This window comes from Martes martes (genome assembly GCF_963455335.1).
Source record: "Martes martes genome assembly, chromosome: 15".
In the NCBI taxonomy this organism is placed as follows: domain Eukaryota; kingdom Metazoa; phylum Chordata; class Mammalia; order Carnivora; family Mustelidae; genus Martes; species Martes martes.
In genome coordinates, this window is record NC_137903.1 from 48,183,006 (window position 1) to 48,203,310 (window position 20,305).

The window sequence follows — 20,305 nt, forward strand, 5'->3', positions numbered from 1 at the left end:
ACAAGCATATGTGCAAAAGATGTATGCATATAGGTGTCTATATAGTGAAAAACTGAGTTCAATCTACATATTCCTCAAGAGAGGAATAAGTAAATTGTAGTGTATCCATACTGTGCAATACTGTGAAGGGCAGGCACCATGAAGGATAATATGCTCTAGAGTCAGGTCGCCAAGCTTAAATTCTGGATTCGTCATTTACTAGTTGCATGTCTGGGCTTATTTACCTTCTCTGGGCCTCAGTTTTCTCCTCTGTAAAATAGGGATAATTGAATCTGTTTCAGAGGTGTGATAATGAAATGAACTAAACTGTATAAAAGAGTGCTTAGAACGTAAGTACTCGGGGCGCCTGGGTGGCTCAGTGGGTTAAAGCCTCTGCCTTTGGCTCAGATCACGATCCGGGATCGAGCCCCGCATCGGGCTCTCTGCTCAGCAGGAAGCCTGCTTTCTGTCCTCTCTCTCTCTGCCTGCCTCTCTGCCTACTTGTGATCTCTGTCAAATAAATAAATAAAATCTTTAAAAAAAAAAAAAAAGAACATAAGTACTCGGTAATATTAGCTAATATTAAATGACCACTTTGTAGTTAAAAAACACATTTATAAAATTCTAGTGTGGAAAACCCCACAGTGATTTAAATAAACGAAATTTAGAGCAATGTGTGCATATGGCATGAGCACCTATTTGTAAATAAAATGTAAATTATGTATGTGCCTGTATTTTAATGTATGTGGATAAATTTGGAAGCATAAATGCCAGTCTTAACAGTAGTTACCTTTGAAGAGTGAGATTTGGTGGAATGGAAGCAGATTATCAGATTTTTAAAGAAATATTTTTTAGCATTTTTTTCTTAGGCGTGTATTACTTTATAACTAAATTTTTGAAAAGGTTCCCATAGACTTAAGAATAGTAGAACTTGGGGCACCTGGGTGGCTCAGTGGGTTAAGCCTCTGCCTTCGGCTCAGGTCATGGTCTCAGGGTCCTGGGATCGAGCCCCACATCAGGCTCTCTGCTCAGCAGGGAGCTTGCTTCCCCCTCTCTCTCTGCATACTTGTGGTCTCTCTCCCTCTGTCAAATAAATGATAAATAAAATCTTAAAAAAAAAAAGAATAGTAGAACTTCTGACTAACTTGTATCTTCCTTTTTTAAAAATAACTGCAAGAAGGTTGTGTCCTCTAGATGATGTTTGCTTTCTCTTATTTTCCTCAGTGACTCACTATAATTTCCCTTGCAGGAACATGCTTACCCAGCTGATGAACTCATGCCTTTAACCTGTAGAGGTCGCGTTAGAGGCCAGGAGCCAAGTCGGGGTGATGTTGATGATGCCTTGGGAAAGTGAGTATTATTAACACAGTGGATGGTGTGGCAGCTCAGGGTTCTGAAGTCATAGACGTCCTAGATGCAGCTTACAGTTGTATTTCTGGGGGTTGGTTAAATTTCAAGGACTGCTTTAAGTGTTGACTTTAAACTCTTTTATTTCCTTCTGTTAATTTTTATAAAAAATCAGTTTACCTCTTAGATCAGTGAAAAGTTAAGTTGCTAAGATGAATATAACTTTTGAAATGTATATAAAGTCATTGACACATTGTAAAGTGTTCATAGTTTAATATTTTTTATTTTTTAAAGATTTTATTATTTGAGAGAGAGAGTATAAGTGGAGGGAGGGTGGGCAGAGGGAGAGGGAGAAGCAGACTTCCTGCTGAACAGGGAGCCCAACGTAGGACTTGATCGCAAGATCCCAGGATCATGACCTGAGCTGAAGGCAGATGCTTAACTGACTGAGCCACCCAGGCACCTTGATAGTTTAATATTTTGATGGTTTAATATTTTTATTTGCTTTAAAAGAGAGTTAATGAATATTTCTATTCATTTTGAAAGATATGTAGAAACACTGAATATTAAATGTAATGTTTAAGGCTTTTCGGGTGCCTTCAGTGCTTTATAGGTAACATTGAACTATAGATGCCTGGAAGTACTAGCTAATAGAAACTGCCAGTCGATAAGGCATGGGTATATCTGCTTATATGTTCATGGATAAAATATTCAGACTTCTAATGGCTTGTATCTCATTATACTTGTTTCTTAGATTTTCCCTGACACTGATCGATTCTTTGGACACTCTTGTGGTAGGTTTGAGTCCTCTTGAATTTACTTATTTTATAAATTTCATAATTTGCACACTCAAAATATTATGAATACAGTCATGATGCATCAAGTCTGAAGTAGAAGTTTTCAGAATTTAAGGTGTTTTGAGCTTTGCTTCTAAATAGCTCTTTCACAGTATTGAGTTGATTATGTCATGTAAATATCAAGTGAAAGTATGTAGAAGTCATGGAGATATTAAAATAATTTATAGGTATGTTAGCTTGTGTGATGGCACTTTTAATCAGGAAGGTTGTTTCCCCATTATACAAGGTGGTTGAAGCTATTGGAAGAAATTAATTCTAGAAAATACCACTGATATTCTTGATCCAGAATGCCACAATGATACTGAAGTTGTTAAACTAGAATTCTTATGTTCAAAAAAAAATTAATTTTTTCCCACCAGTGATTTTTAGCACCAAGTGTTCACTTCTTGGCAACCCTTTTTGATCTCATGGGGTAAAAATCATTTTAATTAGTTCTGGTCGGGATGGTTTGTAATGGCAGAGGAGAAAGATTGAGTTCCAGATGTCATAATTTCTAAATACAGTATCTAATTTTCTACTTTGAGATCACTTACAGTATAACAGTAGGCTTGTTTCAGGATTTTCCTTAAGACCTAATTCTCAACTTTGAGTAAATGTCTTGAGGATTGATTAATATTTTAAAAAACAAAACAAAAAAATCTTTGGGATGGCAGAAACTTTTCAGAACCAAGCTTTTCTTTCCAATATTGTTCGTCTGTTCTTTTTTCACTGGGCATTCTCTTTTTCTTTTCTTTTCCTTTCCTATTCTCTTCTCCTCCCTTTCACTTCCCTTCTCTTCCCTCCTTCCTTCTCTACCAGCACCTTAGGAGGCTGGCCTATGAAGTTCTAAAGAATATCCCCTTCTCGTGAATTACTCCGATTTCATTATTCTGGAGCAGGGCTTTATTACTATTTATGCTCCTAAAGCTTCTCTTCGATTATAAACTGCAGCCACGGTTGAGAAGATTTTTGTTTACAACTTTTACAGTTGGGTCAGGGTTTCAAAAGTTGTGACTTTATTTCTCAGAGATTAAAGGAATATGGGAACAGTATTATCATGATTATGAGAATGAGAATATTTGTATGCCTTATTTTAGGTTTAGTGGTCCTATGTGTTCTGCTATAACAGGGCTTCCTCTACAAATAAAAGGCAAAGGTAAACAAGATATCCTGGGAGGCACAGAAGAAGAAGCCAAGTGGTGTCCTTGTAACTGTAGCTAGGTCATACTTCTCAGGTCTACCTTGACGTGGGGGAAGTAAGTGAGGAGTTAGGAAGGATCACAGCTGAACTTAACTTTGTTTCTTGTTCTGTCAGCTTGGCTTTATCTTTCCATATAGCAAATTCCCCATCATCTCTCTGTAAGTGGATTTTCTTGAACATGGATCTCAGATATCATATGCTTTACAAAATCTTAAAAGAAATGAAGGAGAAAAGGTAGTATCTGGCTGCATAACTTTCCTAAATTTAGAAATCTGTTGGCTTCTAATTGAGGAGCCATTCATTATTACAAAGGTTCTGTCTTTCATGTTATACCAGTTGTATACTTTGGCTTTAATTTGCAAAATATCCCAGGACCGGCAGCAGCAGCAGCACCTGACAACTTGTTAGAAATGGAAAATTCTAGTGCCTCATCCCAGACATACTAAATCAGACAGTCTGGGAGCGAGGCCCAGCAGTCTGTTTTTTAACAAGCTTCCAGATGATTCTGATATATGCTAAAGTTTGAGAAATACTGTATAATGATGCAGTACTTTTTAAACTTCAATGTATTAGAAGTCACCTAGGGATCTTGCTAAAATGCAGATTCTGATTCAATAGACTGAAGGTAGGGTCCACGAAGCTGTGTTTCTAACAAGCTGCCACTTGGTGGTGCTGTTGGTGCTGGTTAGCAGGCCATACTCTCAGTATTGTGTGGTATAAACTTGAGTTCTGGCTCCTTGTGGCAGGTAGTTAATAAGAAGTGATCACATAACACCGATATGTGCAACCTTGGTCAAATCATTTAACTTCTCTGGGCTCCTGTTTTCACCTAGAAGGGCCTAAATTAGGTATCTAAGTCTTCTATTAACTAACATGTTATTTCTTACTTATTTTTGGTTCAGATTCAGATAAATAACTCCTCTATTTGTTGAAGTTATCCTCAGGAGGAGTTAAGAAAGATAGATAAAATCTTACATTTAAAAATGATACCTAAAAGTGAATTGGGGTAAATCGGAGGGGGAAAAGAAGCATGAGAGACTATGGACTCTGAGAAACAAACTGAGGGTTTGGGAGGGGAGGGGTGTGGGGAGATGGTTGAGCCTGGTACTGGGTATTGAGGAGGGCACTTACTGCATGGAGCACTGGGTGTGGTGCATAAACAATGAATCTTGGGACACTGAAAAAAGAATACTTTATAAACTCTTTAAATTTTAGTTTCTTCAAGTAGGAATAACCTAAGTAACTTATTATACACCATCATAACTTTGAAAATAAAAATTCATTTGGAATTTTTATTACTATTTGAAACTTTTTTTTTAATTGAATTTTCTGTCTAGTTTAAACAGAAAATTAGTTTAGAAAATTTTTTCCTACATTTAAAAGGAATTGTTTTGGTACATTTTAGTAATACACTTAATAATATTTCTGATTTACCTTACCTTTACATTGTGATTATTTTATTTGACTTATTTGAAAATATTAATAGAACATATCATGTGTGATCTTTATATTCTATGTTACCATGTAATCTGTAGAAAGATAGATACCAAAACAAATTAAAGATGTTGAGGAAAGGAAGAGACCTGAATTCATCTTTGTTATCAGCTAAGAGCTTAAAGAGTTCATTAAGTTATAGAGCAGTTGGAATGAATTTTCTAACTAATTATGGACAAAGAGAATTATTTCCACTTTTTCTTTTTTTAAAGATTTTATTTATTTATTTGACAGAGATCACAAGTAGGCAGAGAGGCAGGCAGAGAGAGAGGAGGAAGCAGGCTCCCTGCTGAGCAGAGAGCCCGATGCGGAGCTCGATCCCAGGACCCTGAGATCATGACCCGAGCCGAAGGCAGAGGCTTTAACCCATTGAACTACCCAGGCGCCCCTATTTCCACTTTTAATCTCCTTTGAAACGAATAACATTGGTATAATTCTTGGGAGTAATTCTCAGGAGATAGACCTAGGAAGAAGAGTAAGATTAACAAAATGATATTAAAAAGTGTATGTGTGGATGAGTGGGGAGTAGCACAGTTGTGTTTCATTCTAACAGTGATTCAGGGCTATTTGCATCTGCGCTTGTTGCTACAGAATTTACATGGATTTAGAAGTTGATAAGGAGGAGCAGTCAGTTTTTTTATTAATTATTTTTAATTTTTTAAAAGATTTTATTTATTTGTCAGAGAGAGAGTACGCACAAGCAGGGGGAGTGGCAGGCAGAGGGAGAAGCAGGCTCCCCACTGAGCAAGGAGCCCAGTGTGGGACTGGATCCCAGGATACTGGGATCATGACCTGAGCCGAAGGCAGACACTTAACTGACAGAGCCACCCAGGTGTCCCAAGCAGTTTAAGGGCAGGCTCGATAGTATATTTTACTCAGAACTTATCCTGACTTTTACTTTTATTTGAATTTTAGTCAAATATTCTTTTTTTTTAATTAAAAGATTTTATTTATTTATTTGACAGAGATCACAAGTAGGCAGAGAGGCAGGCAGAGAGAGAGGGGAGAGCAGGCTCCCCGCTGAGCAGAGAGCCCTATGTGGGGCTCGATCCCGGGACCCTGGGATCATCACCTGAGCCGAAGGCAGAGGCTTTAACCCACCCACCCTGAGCCACCCAGGTGCCCCTTAGTCAAATATTCTTATGGAATGTTTTATACCTAAATTAGAATTTTTAATGAAAGAAATCAAGTGAAAGGCACTCTGAAATATTATCAAATAAAAAGATTAAACAAGCAAGAAAAGGAGAACTACTTTTAATGGATCTGGGGTCTAAATACCAGGTAATTGTGTAGTTGTTATCGAACAACCTATCACAACCGCTAACCCAGGAAATGAACAGGTAAGGCCCAGCACACTGCCTCAGCCAGCTGCTCTCTCCCTGGGAATGCCGAGGGACCTGGACAAATCAGAAGCAGAGCTCCTGGCTGGTTGTGCCAACACTGTTGTTGAACAGACTCAGATAAACGTGTGGCAAGAGAAGCCAATAACTCAAGAGAGGAAGGTTTGGAAAAGAGAAGGGGAGAGATTTCTTTTGGGGCCAGGCAGCTGGGGAGGTAGCAGGCACAGACAGGCCTTAATACAGACCTCTCCACAGACAAGGTGGATACCTAGAGTTTTATAAGGCGAGATTGAGGCGGGGGGGTACATGCAAGAGAGCAGGCAGGGCGCCTGTGATTGTGGGCGGAGGTTGGTAGGTGTTCATCCCATGATCAGGGGCAGGGAAGGGACGTGTAGGCTATGGTCTTCTAGGCATTCCATTGATATCAGGACTTTTCTGGTCTGGCGGTTAGAATGTTCTGGTCACTGCAAAATGTCTTGTCAGTGACTCAAGAAAGTGTGATGAGCAATAAGCACAATGGGTTGTAGCTAGAGCATGAGTTAAGTGGTCTTGTCTATTTCTCGTTTTAACTGTTGGGCTTAATAGTTGAGTGAGAGAGCTCTCTGACACAGCCTTGACTTTGATTGAAAAATCAAAGCAACTATGTAATGCATTGGCCCCTTCACGGAACTGATCACAAGATTCCACAGAATTGTTAACCTAGTTAGGATTCTAGACCCTCATGGTGATAATGATAATAATAACAGTAATGATGTTAAGCACTTACTAAGTCAGGCACTCTACTGAAAATACTTTACATATATTACCTCATTTCAGAGGGCAATCCTGTAGGAGTAGATATTTCTTCTTTTTTTTTTTTTCAATTTTTTTAAATTTTTTTTAGTATTTCTTCTTTTTATGGTTGAAGGAGGAGGCTCAGAGATGGAAGTCACTTGACCAAGATTACTCAGGTAGTGAGTGAAAGAACCAAGATTACTCAGGTAGTGACCATGATTACTCAGGTAGTGAGTGAAAGAACTCAGGTAGTGAGTTCAAAACAGGGCTTGCTCTTGATTACAACATTAAACTCCTTTTTAGTTAGGGGTCAGGGTATCCACGCGTGAGGATTGCGGGTGGTATGTGGTTTAGGATTAGTCGGTCATTCTCTGAAGGGTGTGCTCTCTTTTGAAAACAAGCAACCTTTAAAATGATGTTTGGTGAATAGGATGGTTTTTGTGTTATTTTGACTTGGAAACCAAATGCTGGTAGAGCTCATCTCATGTAGCTCTAGGTCATGGGTAATATATTAAGAAACCAGTTAACAGTTCTGATGATGTTTGTTTTTAAAGTCTTAATGATTTCTGTATATCTAAAAAAGAAATATATAAAGATTCCTTATAATGTAGGCATTTAATTTTGGTGGGTTTTAGATACCACGTTTTTATCATTGGCTTAAGGGAAACATTTTGTATATGTCACTTTTTAGAGTCTTACTGTATTAACTTCTGGTATTTCATTCTAATGCTATTTCTCTTTGACTTGATAGAACTTTATTTTCATAATTTTCTTCTAGGTATTAAATAAAACTAAAGAATTTGAAGATGCGGTGAGAAAAGTTTTAAGAGATGTTAATTTAGATAATGATGTAGTTGTATCAGTCTTTGAAACAAACATCAGAGTTCTTGGGTAAGTATGTAAGACACTAAAGCTATAATTTTAATAACAGAAAAGCTAGGGTATGCTGTTTATTTCTTGATGGTAATAAAGCAAGATATTTCTTATGTTTAGAAGATAAAAGTTGGGATATTATGAAACAGAGGCTCTGGGATGACTGCATTATATTAGGCACAGACAGCAGCAGACATTGGAAATAGTTGCAGACTCTCCCCACCCCCTGTTAAAAAAGGATTAGAGGTTGAACATTTGCGTATTAGCTATAGCTCAGGTTTTTCGCTAGTTTCTGTAGTTTGCTAATCTTAGCCAGCATCCCTTCAGGCCAAATGAAATTAAATGTCTAATACTACCACTCAACTCAACGGTTTGAAATGTTTTTAGAACATTTAAAAATATTGAATTACAGGATTTATTAATTCAAGTTTCAGCATTATTAAATTTTTACATTTAATGGTTACTTTTATGTTGTAACACATTTCCTTTTGACAGGTAAAGTGAGTCTCTCAGTTTAGGAAATATTTATGTAGCTTTTTACAGAGTTTGTTAGTCTTTTTCAGTTTAGGAAATATTTATGTAGCTTTTTACAGAGTTTGTTAATCTATTATATTTAATACAGAATTGGGGAGGGTTTTTTAATGCTATACTGTAAGAGTTAAAGATTACATGATGGTATCATTAAGTTAAATTTTAAAGTTGGTAGAATCAAAAGTTGTCAAGTCTTTTGTTTTTAAGGGTCTTCTTTATTTTAAGAAATTTTAAGATATTTGAGAATGCCAAATACTTCACAGCAGATAGAACATTTAAAGCTTTTTTGTATTGTCTGTGTTTTGTCATAAAATGAGTGGTCAGTTAGGGGTAAAAAAGAAAATGTTCTGAGGTCTTTCCTTATGTGTGCTAAATTGTCGATAACAAGATACCCACATCTTTTTAGGTGGTGACTTGTAAGTATCTGTAAGCAGTGGATAATGTTTCATCTCTGTGCTTGTAGGGGTCTTTTGGGTGGACACTCACTGGCAATCATGCTGAAAGAAAAAGGGGAGTACATGCAGTGGTATAATGATGAACTTCTCCAAATGGCCAAGCAATTGGGTTACAAACTTTTACCAGCTTTCAATACTACCAGTGGCCTTCCTTATCCAAGAGTAAGTAATTCTGAAAAATATGGCAGCTTTTATAGTCTTCCTTTGTGGCCTTAAAAAAAAATGAATTTTTGTAATTGGAGCCATTGTTCATCGCATGCTTAAGGCTGCAGAAAAATACTTCATAGCTATATAAAACATTTATATTATTGACATTTCAGTTTTGCATTTGAGTGATATGAGGGCTTAGATTCGTTTAAGGCTTTTATGTGTCACCGTGTAACAGATTAGATGATGCTGCCGAAGAAAGAAACAGATGCCAGACTAGAATTTGGGCACAGAATTATTTGTGCGGAAGATACATTTGAAACAGTGAGAGTGGGTGTTGGCTCTCCAGAAGAGAGGATATGGAGAGAACATAGGACAGAAGGGAATGAGGAGGGGTGCCTGCGTGGCTCAGTGGGTTAAACCCTCGGCCTTCAGCTCAGGTCGTGATCCTAGGGTCCTGGGATCGAGCCCCGCATCGGGCTCTCTGCTCAGCAGGGAGCCTGCTTCCTCCTCTCTCTCACTGCCTGCCTCTCTGCCTACTTGTGATCTCTCTCTCTCTCAAATAAAGAAATAAAATCTTTAAAAAATAAATAAAATTAAATAAAAAAAAAGAAGGGAATGAGGAAGTAGAGCAATGGAAAGGAGGGGGTTCAGAGACTCTGGAGGAACCGCACAGTGGTAGCCTTGGTATGATGAAATTTAGGTACTTAAGAAAACACCCAAGACAAAAGGAGGTGTTTTAGAAAACAGTTGGAGAATTAGATGCAAACAGACCCTTAAAGGATGTAATGTGGGAGAATAAAGGGGAGGGAAGGGTTCAAACTAGGTGAAAAAACAGGAATCATTCATTTTGAGATTTTTTTTTTAAAGATTTTATTTATTTATTTGACAGAGATCACAAGTAGGCAGAGAGGCAGGCAGAGAGAGAGCGGGGAAGCAGGCTCCCCGCCGAGCAGAGAGCCCGATGTGGGGCTCGATCCCGGGACCCTGGGATCATGATCTGAGCTGAAGGCAGAGGCTTTAACCCAGGCGCCCAGTAAGATTAATTTTTTAAGTCTCTAAAGAATAAGCCAGAGGGAAAAGAGTAAGATAGGAGTAAGATAGGTATTTACAATAGTTTAGGAATTATACACAACTTAGTAATGGCTGAGGTGTCTAACTTGGACAAGAGGGAGAGACCAATAGCATTAATAAAGAAATAAGTCAGGGGGGCCTGGGTGGCTCAGTTAGTTAAGCAGCTGCTTTTGGCTAAGGTCATGATCCCGAAATCCTGGAGTCCGGGGATGAAGCCCTGCTCCCTGCTCAGCGGGGAGTCTGCTTCTCCCTCTGCCCCTCACCCTGCTCATGCTCTCTCTCTCTCTTGCTCTCTCTCTCAAATAAATAAATAAAATTTAAAAAAATAATAAAGAAATAAACCAACATATAAAGTTCTTTCCATTTCAATGGCTTTTCCCCCTTTGCTTTAAGTATAACATTTTCTCAGGGGGAAAACAAAACTCCCTCAATTGACTCTGCAGCTGGCTTTCTTGTACTACCAACCCAGAATCTCAAAATGGGGGCGCCTGGTGGCTCATTGGGTTGGGCCTCTGCCTTCAGCTCGGGTGATGATCTCAGAGTCCTGGGATGAAGCCCCGCATCGGGCTGTCTGCTCATCGGGGAGCCTGCTTCCCCCTCTCTCTATTCTGCTGCTCTGCCTACTTGTGATTGTACAGAGTATCTTTTTTTTTTTTTTTAAGATTATATTTATTTATTTGACAGAGATCACAAGTAGGCAGAGAGGCAGGCAGAGAGAGAGGAAAGGAAGCAGGTACTCCCTGCTGAGCAGAGAGCCTGATGCGGGGCTCAGTCCCAGGACCCCGGGATCATGACCTGAGCCGAAGGCAGAGGCTTTAACCCACTGAGCCACCCAGGTGCCCCTGTACAGAGTATCTTTTAACTTTCAGAATTTATTATGGTTTGACAATAGACTTTCTGACGTGCTCTCAGAACTTCACACCCCAATGAAATGAGTGTTCCATTTCAGCCAGAAGAATCTAATAGTGTCCCCCCCCCCAAACCCCTAAGGTCATCTTTTTCTTTGTTTTTTGTTTTTTTCTATTTCCATGCTGTTAGGCCTTTCATCTCTATTACCTGGAATAACTTTTTTCTCCCAATATAAATCAAGTAAGACTCACTTTCACCATCAAGAAACCTTTGACTAGAGAGTATAATGTAGAGCAGTGCTTTTCAAACTGGAGGCATAATACTTTACCCACCAATTTAAGTGGATCGTGACCAACACTTCTTTTGTTTGTTTAGAGAAACAGACTATTAAATCTCTTATCTAAATTTCTCACTTTTGATATTTTGAACAGCTCTTCTGCAAACATCTTTGTACAGGTCTCTTTACTTCTTCCATAGGATAAGTTACTAGGAGAGGAAATAGTAAGTCCCAGAAATAGGGAATGTTTTTTTTTTTTTTAAAGATTTATTTATTTATTTGACAGAGCGAGAGAGATCACGAGTAGGCAGAGAGGCAGGCAGAGAGGGGGGGGAAGGAGGCTCCCCGCTGAGCAGAGAGCCCAATGCGGGGCTCGATCCCAGAACCCTGGGATCATGACCTGAGCTGAAGGCAGAGGCTTTAACCCACTGAGCCACCCAGCCGCCCCTTGAATTTACTTTTAGTAAATACTTTTAGTTTTTGTTATAATTGGAGGTGCCACATTTGGGGGAATCTAACATTTCTTCACTTTTGTCCTAACACGAGAAATAGAAGAGGAATTAAAACAATAGCTACTAAGAGTATTAGAGTAAAATAAAGAAAATGTATTGTTTTCTTATACTCTGAAGTATCAAAATTATAAAAATTGCCTTTTAGAAGAGGACTGCTGATAGAAACTGTCTTCCTTGCCTTCTTCAGACTTATGAGCTTTTACTCATGAAAATGTGTACAGTGTTTCTTAGGTATGCATACATAATTAAGAGTATTGCATTATTGCTTTTAACTCAAGAATTTGCTGGACAGAAATTATATTTTAGTGGTTAATGGTCGTTTGTTACATCTACCTATAAACCCTAGAGGCAGTCCACACTTTGTGATGCCATTTCCTCAAAGTTAATTAAAAGCACTTTGCCAGTTTTTCATTTAAGACCTCATTTTTAAGGTCAAGTAGATGATTATATCCATAAAACATAGGGTTAATGGCAATTCCATTTTGATTTTGTACATACTTTAGGGGTCTTTAGAGTATAGCAAATATATAACCTAGATAAATTTAGTGTAGGTAATTTAAACTTCTACCTCTCAATAAAAAAAATGTTCCTTTCAAGGACTACTTTGTGATTCCCAGGAACATAGGACCAGGAGGGAGAAAGCAGCTTCCAAATTTCCTTCTAAGTAAAAAACCTTTATTATACTTTTAACCCTTTTTGTCTGAAGCCTTTCAAGTAAAGGGCAATAACCTCCTTGTTTCTGACTTGTACATGACTAAACAGATGCTCCTACCAGTGCCCTCTCTCCACTGGTCTTCTGCGATCTAGTCAGGAGGACTGCAGCTTATCTCAACAACCTCTAGAGCAGAACTCAACAAGAGGATTAACATAAGCAAAAAACATAAGCACTCAACCCTTTCTCCTTGTCTCACAAAAACGGTGGTGCCCTCTGGAGGTTTTGCATTTGGAAGTTGTTTAATAATGCGGATCTTCAGCGTAGGAGATGGAAATGATATAATACTATAGATAGTTGTATTAAGAAATAAACCTTTTATATCATTAGTACCGACCATCTTGGGACAGTAATGACTATAATGCATTATACAACCATCTTAAATATTTTTGATGTACAGAACTTCAGTGTGTCAAAGTATTTCCCTTTTTTGTTGTTGTTAAGAGAAGAGATACTAAAAATGGAATATAAATGTTTTCTGTCTTGCCTTTGCTTTCTTATGACCACTTCCCTGGACTTTGCCATTGTTAGCTCTCAGCTACTCCCAATCCAGTGATATTTTATCAAATATCTGTGATATTTCTTCTGAGTTTTAGATCTTAGCATTTGTTGTTAGTTCCATTTGTACGGCGTTCGTATGCCTCAAGTGACATTTTGGAAAGTGAGGTAGACGGCCAGTGCAACAATCCACTCCTGATGTTGCACCTACATTTCACTTTTGTTATTTGTCTATTGGTGGTCAGTGGGTATTATCCCTGACTCCTTGCTTCCTAGAGTGTCAGTTGGATGCTGTTAAGGTAATAGGCATACCCAGCAGTTGATTTCTGCAGATAAGTTGAAATATGAATTTATTTGAACTTCTCCTTACAGAGTCTGAATAATAACTCATCTGGAAATATTTGTATTTGATGTTTTTATTTATTGTTATATGAAATCCTTGGTGTATGCTTGCTCTTTTTTATATTTATTTAGACTGCAGAAGACCATTCGAGTTTTAATCAGTTTCTGGTCAGTTTGGTTCTGGTTAATCTAGGTCTATAATGTAATTTGGCTGTCTTTGAATTATTAAGAAAATACTCCTTCGAAAAATTTTCTTTGTGTTGCTTGGTAGCCTGCCAGCAAGGCAATATACTCTATATTTTAAAACTTTTAAAAGCTGTAAACAAAATTTTAATCTCCTTTTGAATACATACCATAACTTAATCAGTTTTTTTTTTTTTTTTGCTGTGAAGGACTAATATAGTACCAGTTTTTCATAAATTCTCAATTAAATTAATTTCTTTTAGAGCTAGTCTAGTTTCAAACTGTTCAGAGAATAAAATTGTTATAGAACTAGGTATTTTCCCTATGTAATTCTTTTTTTTTTTTTTAAGATTTTATTTATTTATTTGACAGATAGAGATCACAAGTAGGCAGAGAGGCAGGCAGAGAGAGAGAGAAGAGGAAGTAGGCTCCCTGCTGAGCAGAGAGCCCGATGTGGGGCTCGATCCCAGGACGCTGGGATCATGACCCGAGCCGAAGGCAGAGGCTTTAACCCACTGAGCCACCCAGGCGCCCCCTATGTAATTCTTATATGGGTACTGAATTTTGGTCTCATTAAGGAAGGAAATCAATGAAAACTTTCTTACCCCATGAATATTATATGTGTAGAATATTCTTCTCTAGATGTTAAATTGGAAAGTCACAAAGATCATCAAATTTCAGTGTTGAGATATTTTATGATGATTTGATGAAGAATCTTGATTGAAAAGTAATCTCTTATCCAGAAACCATTTTCTGTTCATAGTTGCTAATGATAATCTTCTGGTTTTATTTAGATTAATTTAAAGTTTGGTATCAGAAAACCAGAAGCTCGGACTGGAACTGAGACAGATACCTGTACAGCTTGTGCAGGTACCTTGATCCTTGAGTTTGCGGCGTTAAGTCGATTCACAGGAGCAACAATATTTGAGGTTTGCTTTTCATAGTCTTTGATCTCTTGGGTATTGGGCGTAACTAACTTTATATCTTTTTTTTCATTGTTCAAGTATGAGGATTATCAGTTGGAGGAATGCTATCATTTTAGCGCACTTTTGTTTAGATTCCATTATACGGTTTTTGTCAAAAACCTAGAAGTTGTTGGGAGGTAGATATATATTAATACAACTGCATTTTTCACAAACTATAAATGTTTATGTTTATTCTTAGGAGATTTCTAGCCATATTACATGAATTTGATATCACAAATGTCTTACATGAAAAACTGTTTTGTTATACTTCTAGATGGTCTGTTGCATTTCTGAGAACCTCACTGAAACAGTATAATTTTTGCACTTGTCTTGATAGTCATATCTGTAAGTTTGTTTACCCCCAAGGCTAATGTTATTTTTTATCCAAAAGACTTAATATTCCCCAAGTAATTTGTTATAGACTAGCTATGTCTCACACTTTAATCTTATCTATATGCTTAAGCATGTTATTGTGTGGAGTAGTATCACAAAACACCCTCTTTTTAAAAATATGACTTGGGAAATTTTTAAAAAATTCAACAAATGGCACACATAAAGCAAGCAAAACTAGAGACTGTATATTAGCATTAGAGACATTGGATCTGAGTGTAAGTAAAACAAGTCAAGTGGTCTTTGTGTATCTGTATGTTCAGAGTGTCAAGGACAGATTTATCACGTTTGGTTTGATTTTATTCTGTACTTTGCTGATGTATTTTCCTTTCATTGAAAAGTATAGTTACTTTTGCACAGTCTAATTTGAACTACAAACTCTGAGATACTGATGCATTTATAGGTTAGGAAAGTGAGACTCAAAAGAGTATAAGATGCACAGCTATGGATGAATGAGTAGAATTGAAATTAGAATCCAAGCCTTTCTAAATTCAAAGCCCATACTCTTTCCACTGGTCTATTTTGTACTTATGAATAAATCTATTTGGAAATTATGATCTTTTTAACTTCATGAATATACAGTAATTTATTTTAAGAGAAGCGGCATAATGCAGTTGACAGCATCGATCGAATACAGGGTTGGCAAACAACAGCCTCGGGGCCAGATCTAGCCAATGCCTATTTTTGTGAATAAAGTTTTATTGAAACACATCCATGCTTATTTATTTGTATCTATGACTGCATCTGTGCTAAAGTGACAAGAGTTGGGTAATTGTGACAGTGACTATATGAATTCATAATGCCTGAAATATTATCTGGCAAAATGACTTTTGGTCTAATATATAAAGAGCTCTGAATTCTCATTTTGTTCTGTAATTCAGTTTTAAACTTCGGTTAAATCTTTGATTTCGCTGCGCCTGTTTTCTTAGCTGTAAGATAGGAACAGGGAAATATAATCTTTATGAAACTTTCTGGCTCTGAAATTAATAGCATTTAATTAAAGCCATAATCTGCTTTGCTTTAAAAAATCAGCATAAATAAATTGACTTAAGAGCGAAGACTATTTTATACTCTGTTCTTAAATCTGCAAAGTGGCAAATTGGTTTAATTATTTTTTTTTCTTTTGTAGAAGTGCTTCTCTGTAGAAGTACTTCTCCAATGCTAAGTAGATTCACGTTCCGAAATTAAGTTTAACTTAGAAATTCTGCTATACATGTCTTAGGCTTTTATGTTTTATAACCTCTTTTTATCCAGAGCTAAGAATTTGATCAGAAACTATTTTAATTTAGTGGCCAATGGATAAAAATAAGTGAAAAAGTAGAGAAATGGTGTCATAAGGTTATATTTGGTATTGTCAAATGAATACTAGTGAATTTATTTACTCTTCACTAACAAACTTGTATGCTGTGTAAAAAGTGGGTTCTTGAAATGCCTGTTTGTGTTTCAGAGATGACATACCAACTTTGGAATTCTCTAAATAAGAGTCTGTGAGGAGATTTTCACTTTGTATTTAAGTGATAGAAATTATTTTAAGAAGTGCATTTAATTATGGCCACAACTAATATAATTTAATAATACATGTATATGAATGCGAACTTGTACTACTAATATAGATGAACATGAAGGTCTCAAACTGAGATCACTGCCACTAAATAGTATTTTTAGACTCATTCTTTTTAACTAGGCTTGATTGGCTGAAAAAGAGCCAAGATTTGACTTGTAAGGAAATTTAATGTATATCATAAATGATTATCATAGGAATTTTATGTAATCCTTAAAATATTCTATGAGCCTTTGTCTTTTGTTTCTTTGTTTCCTGTTTGCCAGAGACATGCAGTTCTTCTAGTATCCTTTTCTTTTTTTTAATTATAGGAATACGCAAGAAAAGCTCTTGATTTTCTCTGGGAAAAAAGACAACGAAGTAGTAATTTAGTGGGTGTGACTATAAATATTCATACTGGAGATTGGGTAAGAAAAGGTATGTAAGTTGGGCGCTTTCTTTTTTTTTTTTTCATGTAAGTTGGGCTTTTTAAATCAAGCCTTCACATCCTCTGAATGGGGAAGAAAGGATTTTCATTTGTTAAAATAATCTTTGGGACAGTATAAAGCATAGTTTTTCACCGGATTGCTGGAATTTTAATTTAACCTGATTTTCTTCTTTGGGACCCAAAAATAGCACATTTATTCTAGATGGACTTACTGTTTTATTTCATACCTTAATTGATATAGCATTATAGATATGATATGGATGAAACACTAGAACTAGTTTTCTTGAGAATACCTCAGTTGTCTCACATTAAGTAGAAATCTATATTTAATAATGTTATCACTAGATGTTATTGAAATGAATTGGAATCATGAGACAAATGTTACATGAACAAACAGGATATAGAATTATATAAAGAATATAATTTTATCTTTATAAGACACCCTTATAAAGCATAGGTGAATGGAAATATACTAGAATATTTATTCTTAGTAAGATTATCTTGTTTATTGTCTATTTAGTAGTATGTAAGGTTTTTTTCAGATTTTATGTAGATGGTTCTTGAAACTAATCAGAATTCTGGTTTCAGAATTCTACCATTTCTTTTCTGTTTTTTAATCTGCTTGGAACTCAGGTACAAATTAATTAGTCAGAATTAATTTTAAATTAATCCTAATCCTTGGTTTTTGACACACTCATTGGTCCATGCATGGCCCATTTTACTTAATTCTTTTTTTTTTTTTTTTTAAGATTTTATTTGACAGTCAGATCACAGGTAGGCAGAGAGGCAGGCAGAGAGAGAGGGGGAGAAGCAGGCTCCCCGCTGAGCAGAGAGCTCAGTGCAGGACTCAATCCCAGAACCCTGAGATCATGACCTGTGCTGAAGGCAGAGGCTTAACCCACTGAGCCGCCCAGGCGCCCCTACTTAATCATTTCCGCCCAGGTGCCCCTACTTAATCATTTTTAATAATGTAATAAGGACCCGAAAGTGGACCATTACTTGATGACAAACACTTGTGCATATGATCCTTGACTCCACTTCTGCAGTCCCATACCTCTGCCTTCTCTAACTGAAATAACATTCTTATCTTCTACTGATCATTTGCTTTTAATAAAGTTTTATTGCATCAGTATGTATTCTTAAAAAATATATTTTTTGCTTTGTTTTAAACCTTATAAAATCATATCACATCATGCATTTGAGACTTTTTTCACATAATGCTAAGATTCGTGTATATTGTTGCATGAAGGTGTAGTTTTTTTTTTTTTTGACTGCTGTATAATATTTTTTTGGATGAATGAATGAATCACAATCTGGGCATTTAGATTGTTTCCTGGATTTTACTGTTATGAAAAGTAGTGCCATGAATATTTGTATATTTCTCCAAGAGTTTTTCTTGGTTATGTATGGAAGAGTAGAATTTTTCGATCATAGGACAAGTTAATGTTCAGCTTCAGGAGATAATGTCAAAATTATTTTCAAAACTGTTTTCCAAAGTTGTTTCCTCACTTTATACTTCCACTAGCAAAATATGAGAACATGGATCAACATCCTCTCCATTGAGTATTGTCAGACTCCAAAGATTTTGCCAATGAAATAGGTATACACATGATTTCCCATTGTAGTTTGATTTGTATTTCTTTGATCACTGATGATGTTGAACACTTCTTCATACTTATTGGTCTATAGGTTTCCCTTTTTTTAATATTGATGTTCTTGTATTTTTTCCATTTTCTGTTCAGTTGTACTTCTAAAAAATACTGTTGATACCTATATGATATTGATTTAGGTGATAACTATCCATTAAAATTTATTGACGTTTTCTTTTTGGACTAGAACATGGCCAGGTTTTTGTTTTTGTTTTTTTTCCTTTCCCCAGATAGAGAGAGAGAGAAAGATTGCATGAATGGGGTAGGGGTAGGGGCAAAGGGAGAGGGAAAGGGAGAGTGAGACTCTGGCAGACTTCCATGCTCATTGCGGAACCTAGTGCAGGAGCCGATCTCAGGACGTGACCTGAGCTAAAACCAGAGTTGGATGTGCCTAACCAACTGAGCTACCCAGGTGCCCCAGACATGGCTGGTTTTTATGAACATTTTGCATGTACTTTAAAAAGTGTTTATTTTCTCATTCTTGGGTATAGATTTCTGTATATGTCAGTTTGCTGATTTTCTGTTTGCTTGACCTACCAAGAATTAAGAAAGGTAGATAAAATTTCTGACAGTGGTAGTGGACTTACTAATATCTCCCTGTAGTTTTGTTTTGCTTTGTATATATTTTTGGGTGCATTAGTCTGTTTTATTAGGTGCATTCATTTAAAATACCTCTCTCTTCTTAGTTGAGAGAAATATTTTTGTGTCTTTTGTTTTAAACATACAAATGATTTAAAGTATTTCTTCATTATGTAGTGATCATCTCTAATAATATTCTTTGTCTTACAGTCTATTTAATCTGATAGTAATACAGCTACATCAGCTTTATTTTGCTTAATTGCCTGATAAATTTTCTGTCCTTTTACTTTCAGTCTTTGCAGGTGCTCATGCTCTGAGTGTAACTCTTATGAAATTTACAGATTGTTTTAAAAAGCCAATTTGTCAGTCTTTGTCTTTTAATTGGTGATTTCAGTCCATTTACATTTACTTCTATTTTTACTTCTTTTTTTTATGTATTTCTATTTACTTCTATTTTTACTTTTATTTTTAATATATTTGGACTTATACTGTCTTAATTGTAATTTCAGTGTGTTCCACCTTTCCTGTTTTCTCTTTAATCCTTTTGTTATTAAATGAAACCTATATTTACCTCGTAGTAAGACATGAACTTTAGCATCTTCTCCTACCCCTTGTCACCCCAACCTCCACCCCTCGTTTTGTTAATATTATGTAGTTACTTAGTTCTTATTCACTGTGAATATGTTCTTTTTCCTTTTGGTCTTAGCGCAGCCCTTCTTTCCTTTCTTTAAAGGTAACAAACCAAACTGTCAAGGTATATGGTCACTTGTACCTTGTATATTTATTGCTAACAACATCTGTTAGATTTGTCTCCCTTCTTACTTATTTATCCCTGTTTTCAGTAGCTTTTAATAGTTTCTGAGGCCTTTTATGCCTAACAACTTTATTATGCTTTCATATTTGAGTGTTCATTTGGATATATATAATTTTCTATTTAAGTTCTTTTCCTTCAAGTCTTTGAAAATACAATTCTATTGTCTTGATACATCATGTTAAAAAATGAGAAATATTCTGATTTTTATGCCCTTATGTGTGTGATCTATTCTTCCTCTTTGGAAGACTAGGAATATTAAAAGCAAAGAGAAATTTCTAAAAATGTCTCTAATTTTAGGTGTAGACTTTTCTTTAGCTTTCCTTTTGATATTCTGTGGGTCCTTTCTCCTTAAAATCTTTGTTATTAATTGCTGAAAACTGGTCTTATTTTTTAGATATTCTTTTCATTTTTATTAATCTCTCTTTTTGCACTTCCTGTTATCTAAATCAATTCTGTTTCTCTTCTCCACATATCTTATCTTTATATTTTCTTTTTT

At 36.2% G+C, this 20,305-nt stretch overlaps 1 protein-coding gene across 2 annotated transcripts in view; it reads left to right on the top strand.

Annotated features, from left to right (window-relative positions):
- Window positions 1-20,305, top strand: part of EDEM3 (ER degradation enhancing alpha-mannosidase like protein 3) — a 67,742-nt gene that overhangs the window by 17,363 nt on the left and 30,074 nt on the right. For both annotated transcript variants that reach the window (XM_080824092.1, XM_080824093.1), the window contains exons 3-8: window positions 1,229-1,329; window positions 2,081-2,120; window positions 7,750-7,862; window positions 8,839-8,992; window positions 14,219-14,353; window positions 16,652-16,757. In XM_080824092.1, coding sequence (XP_080680218.1) covers window positions 1,229-1,329; window positions 2,081-2,120; window positions 7,750-7,862; window positions 8,839-8,992; window positions 14,219-14,353; window positions 16,652-16,757 — 649 coding nt within the window. The remainder of the gene's footprint in view (window positions 1-1,228; window positions 1,330-2,080; window positions 2,121-7,749; window positions 7,863-8,838; window positions 8,993-14,218; window positions 14,354-16,651; window positions 16,758-20,305) is intronic.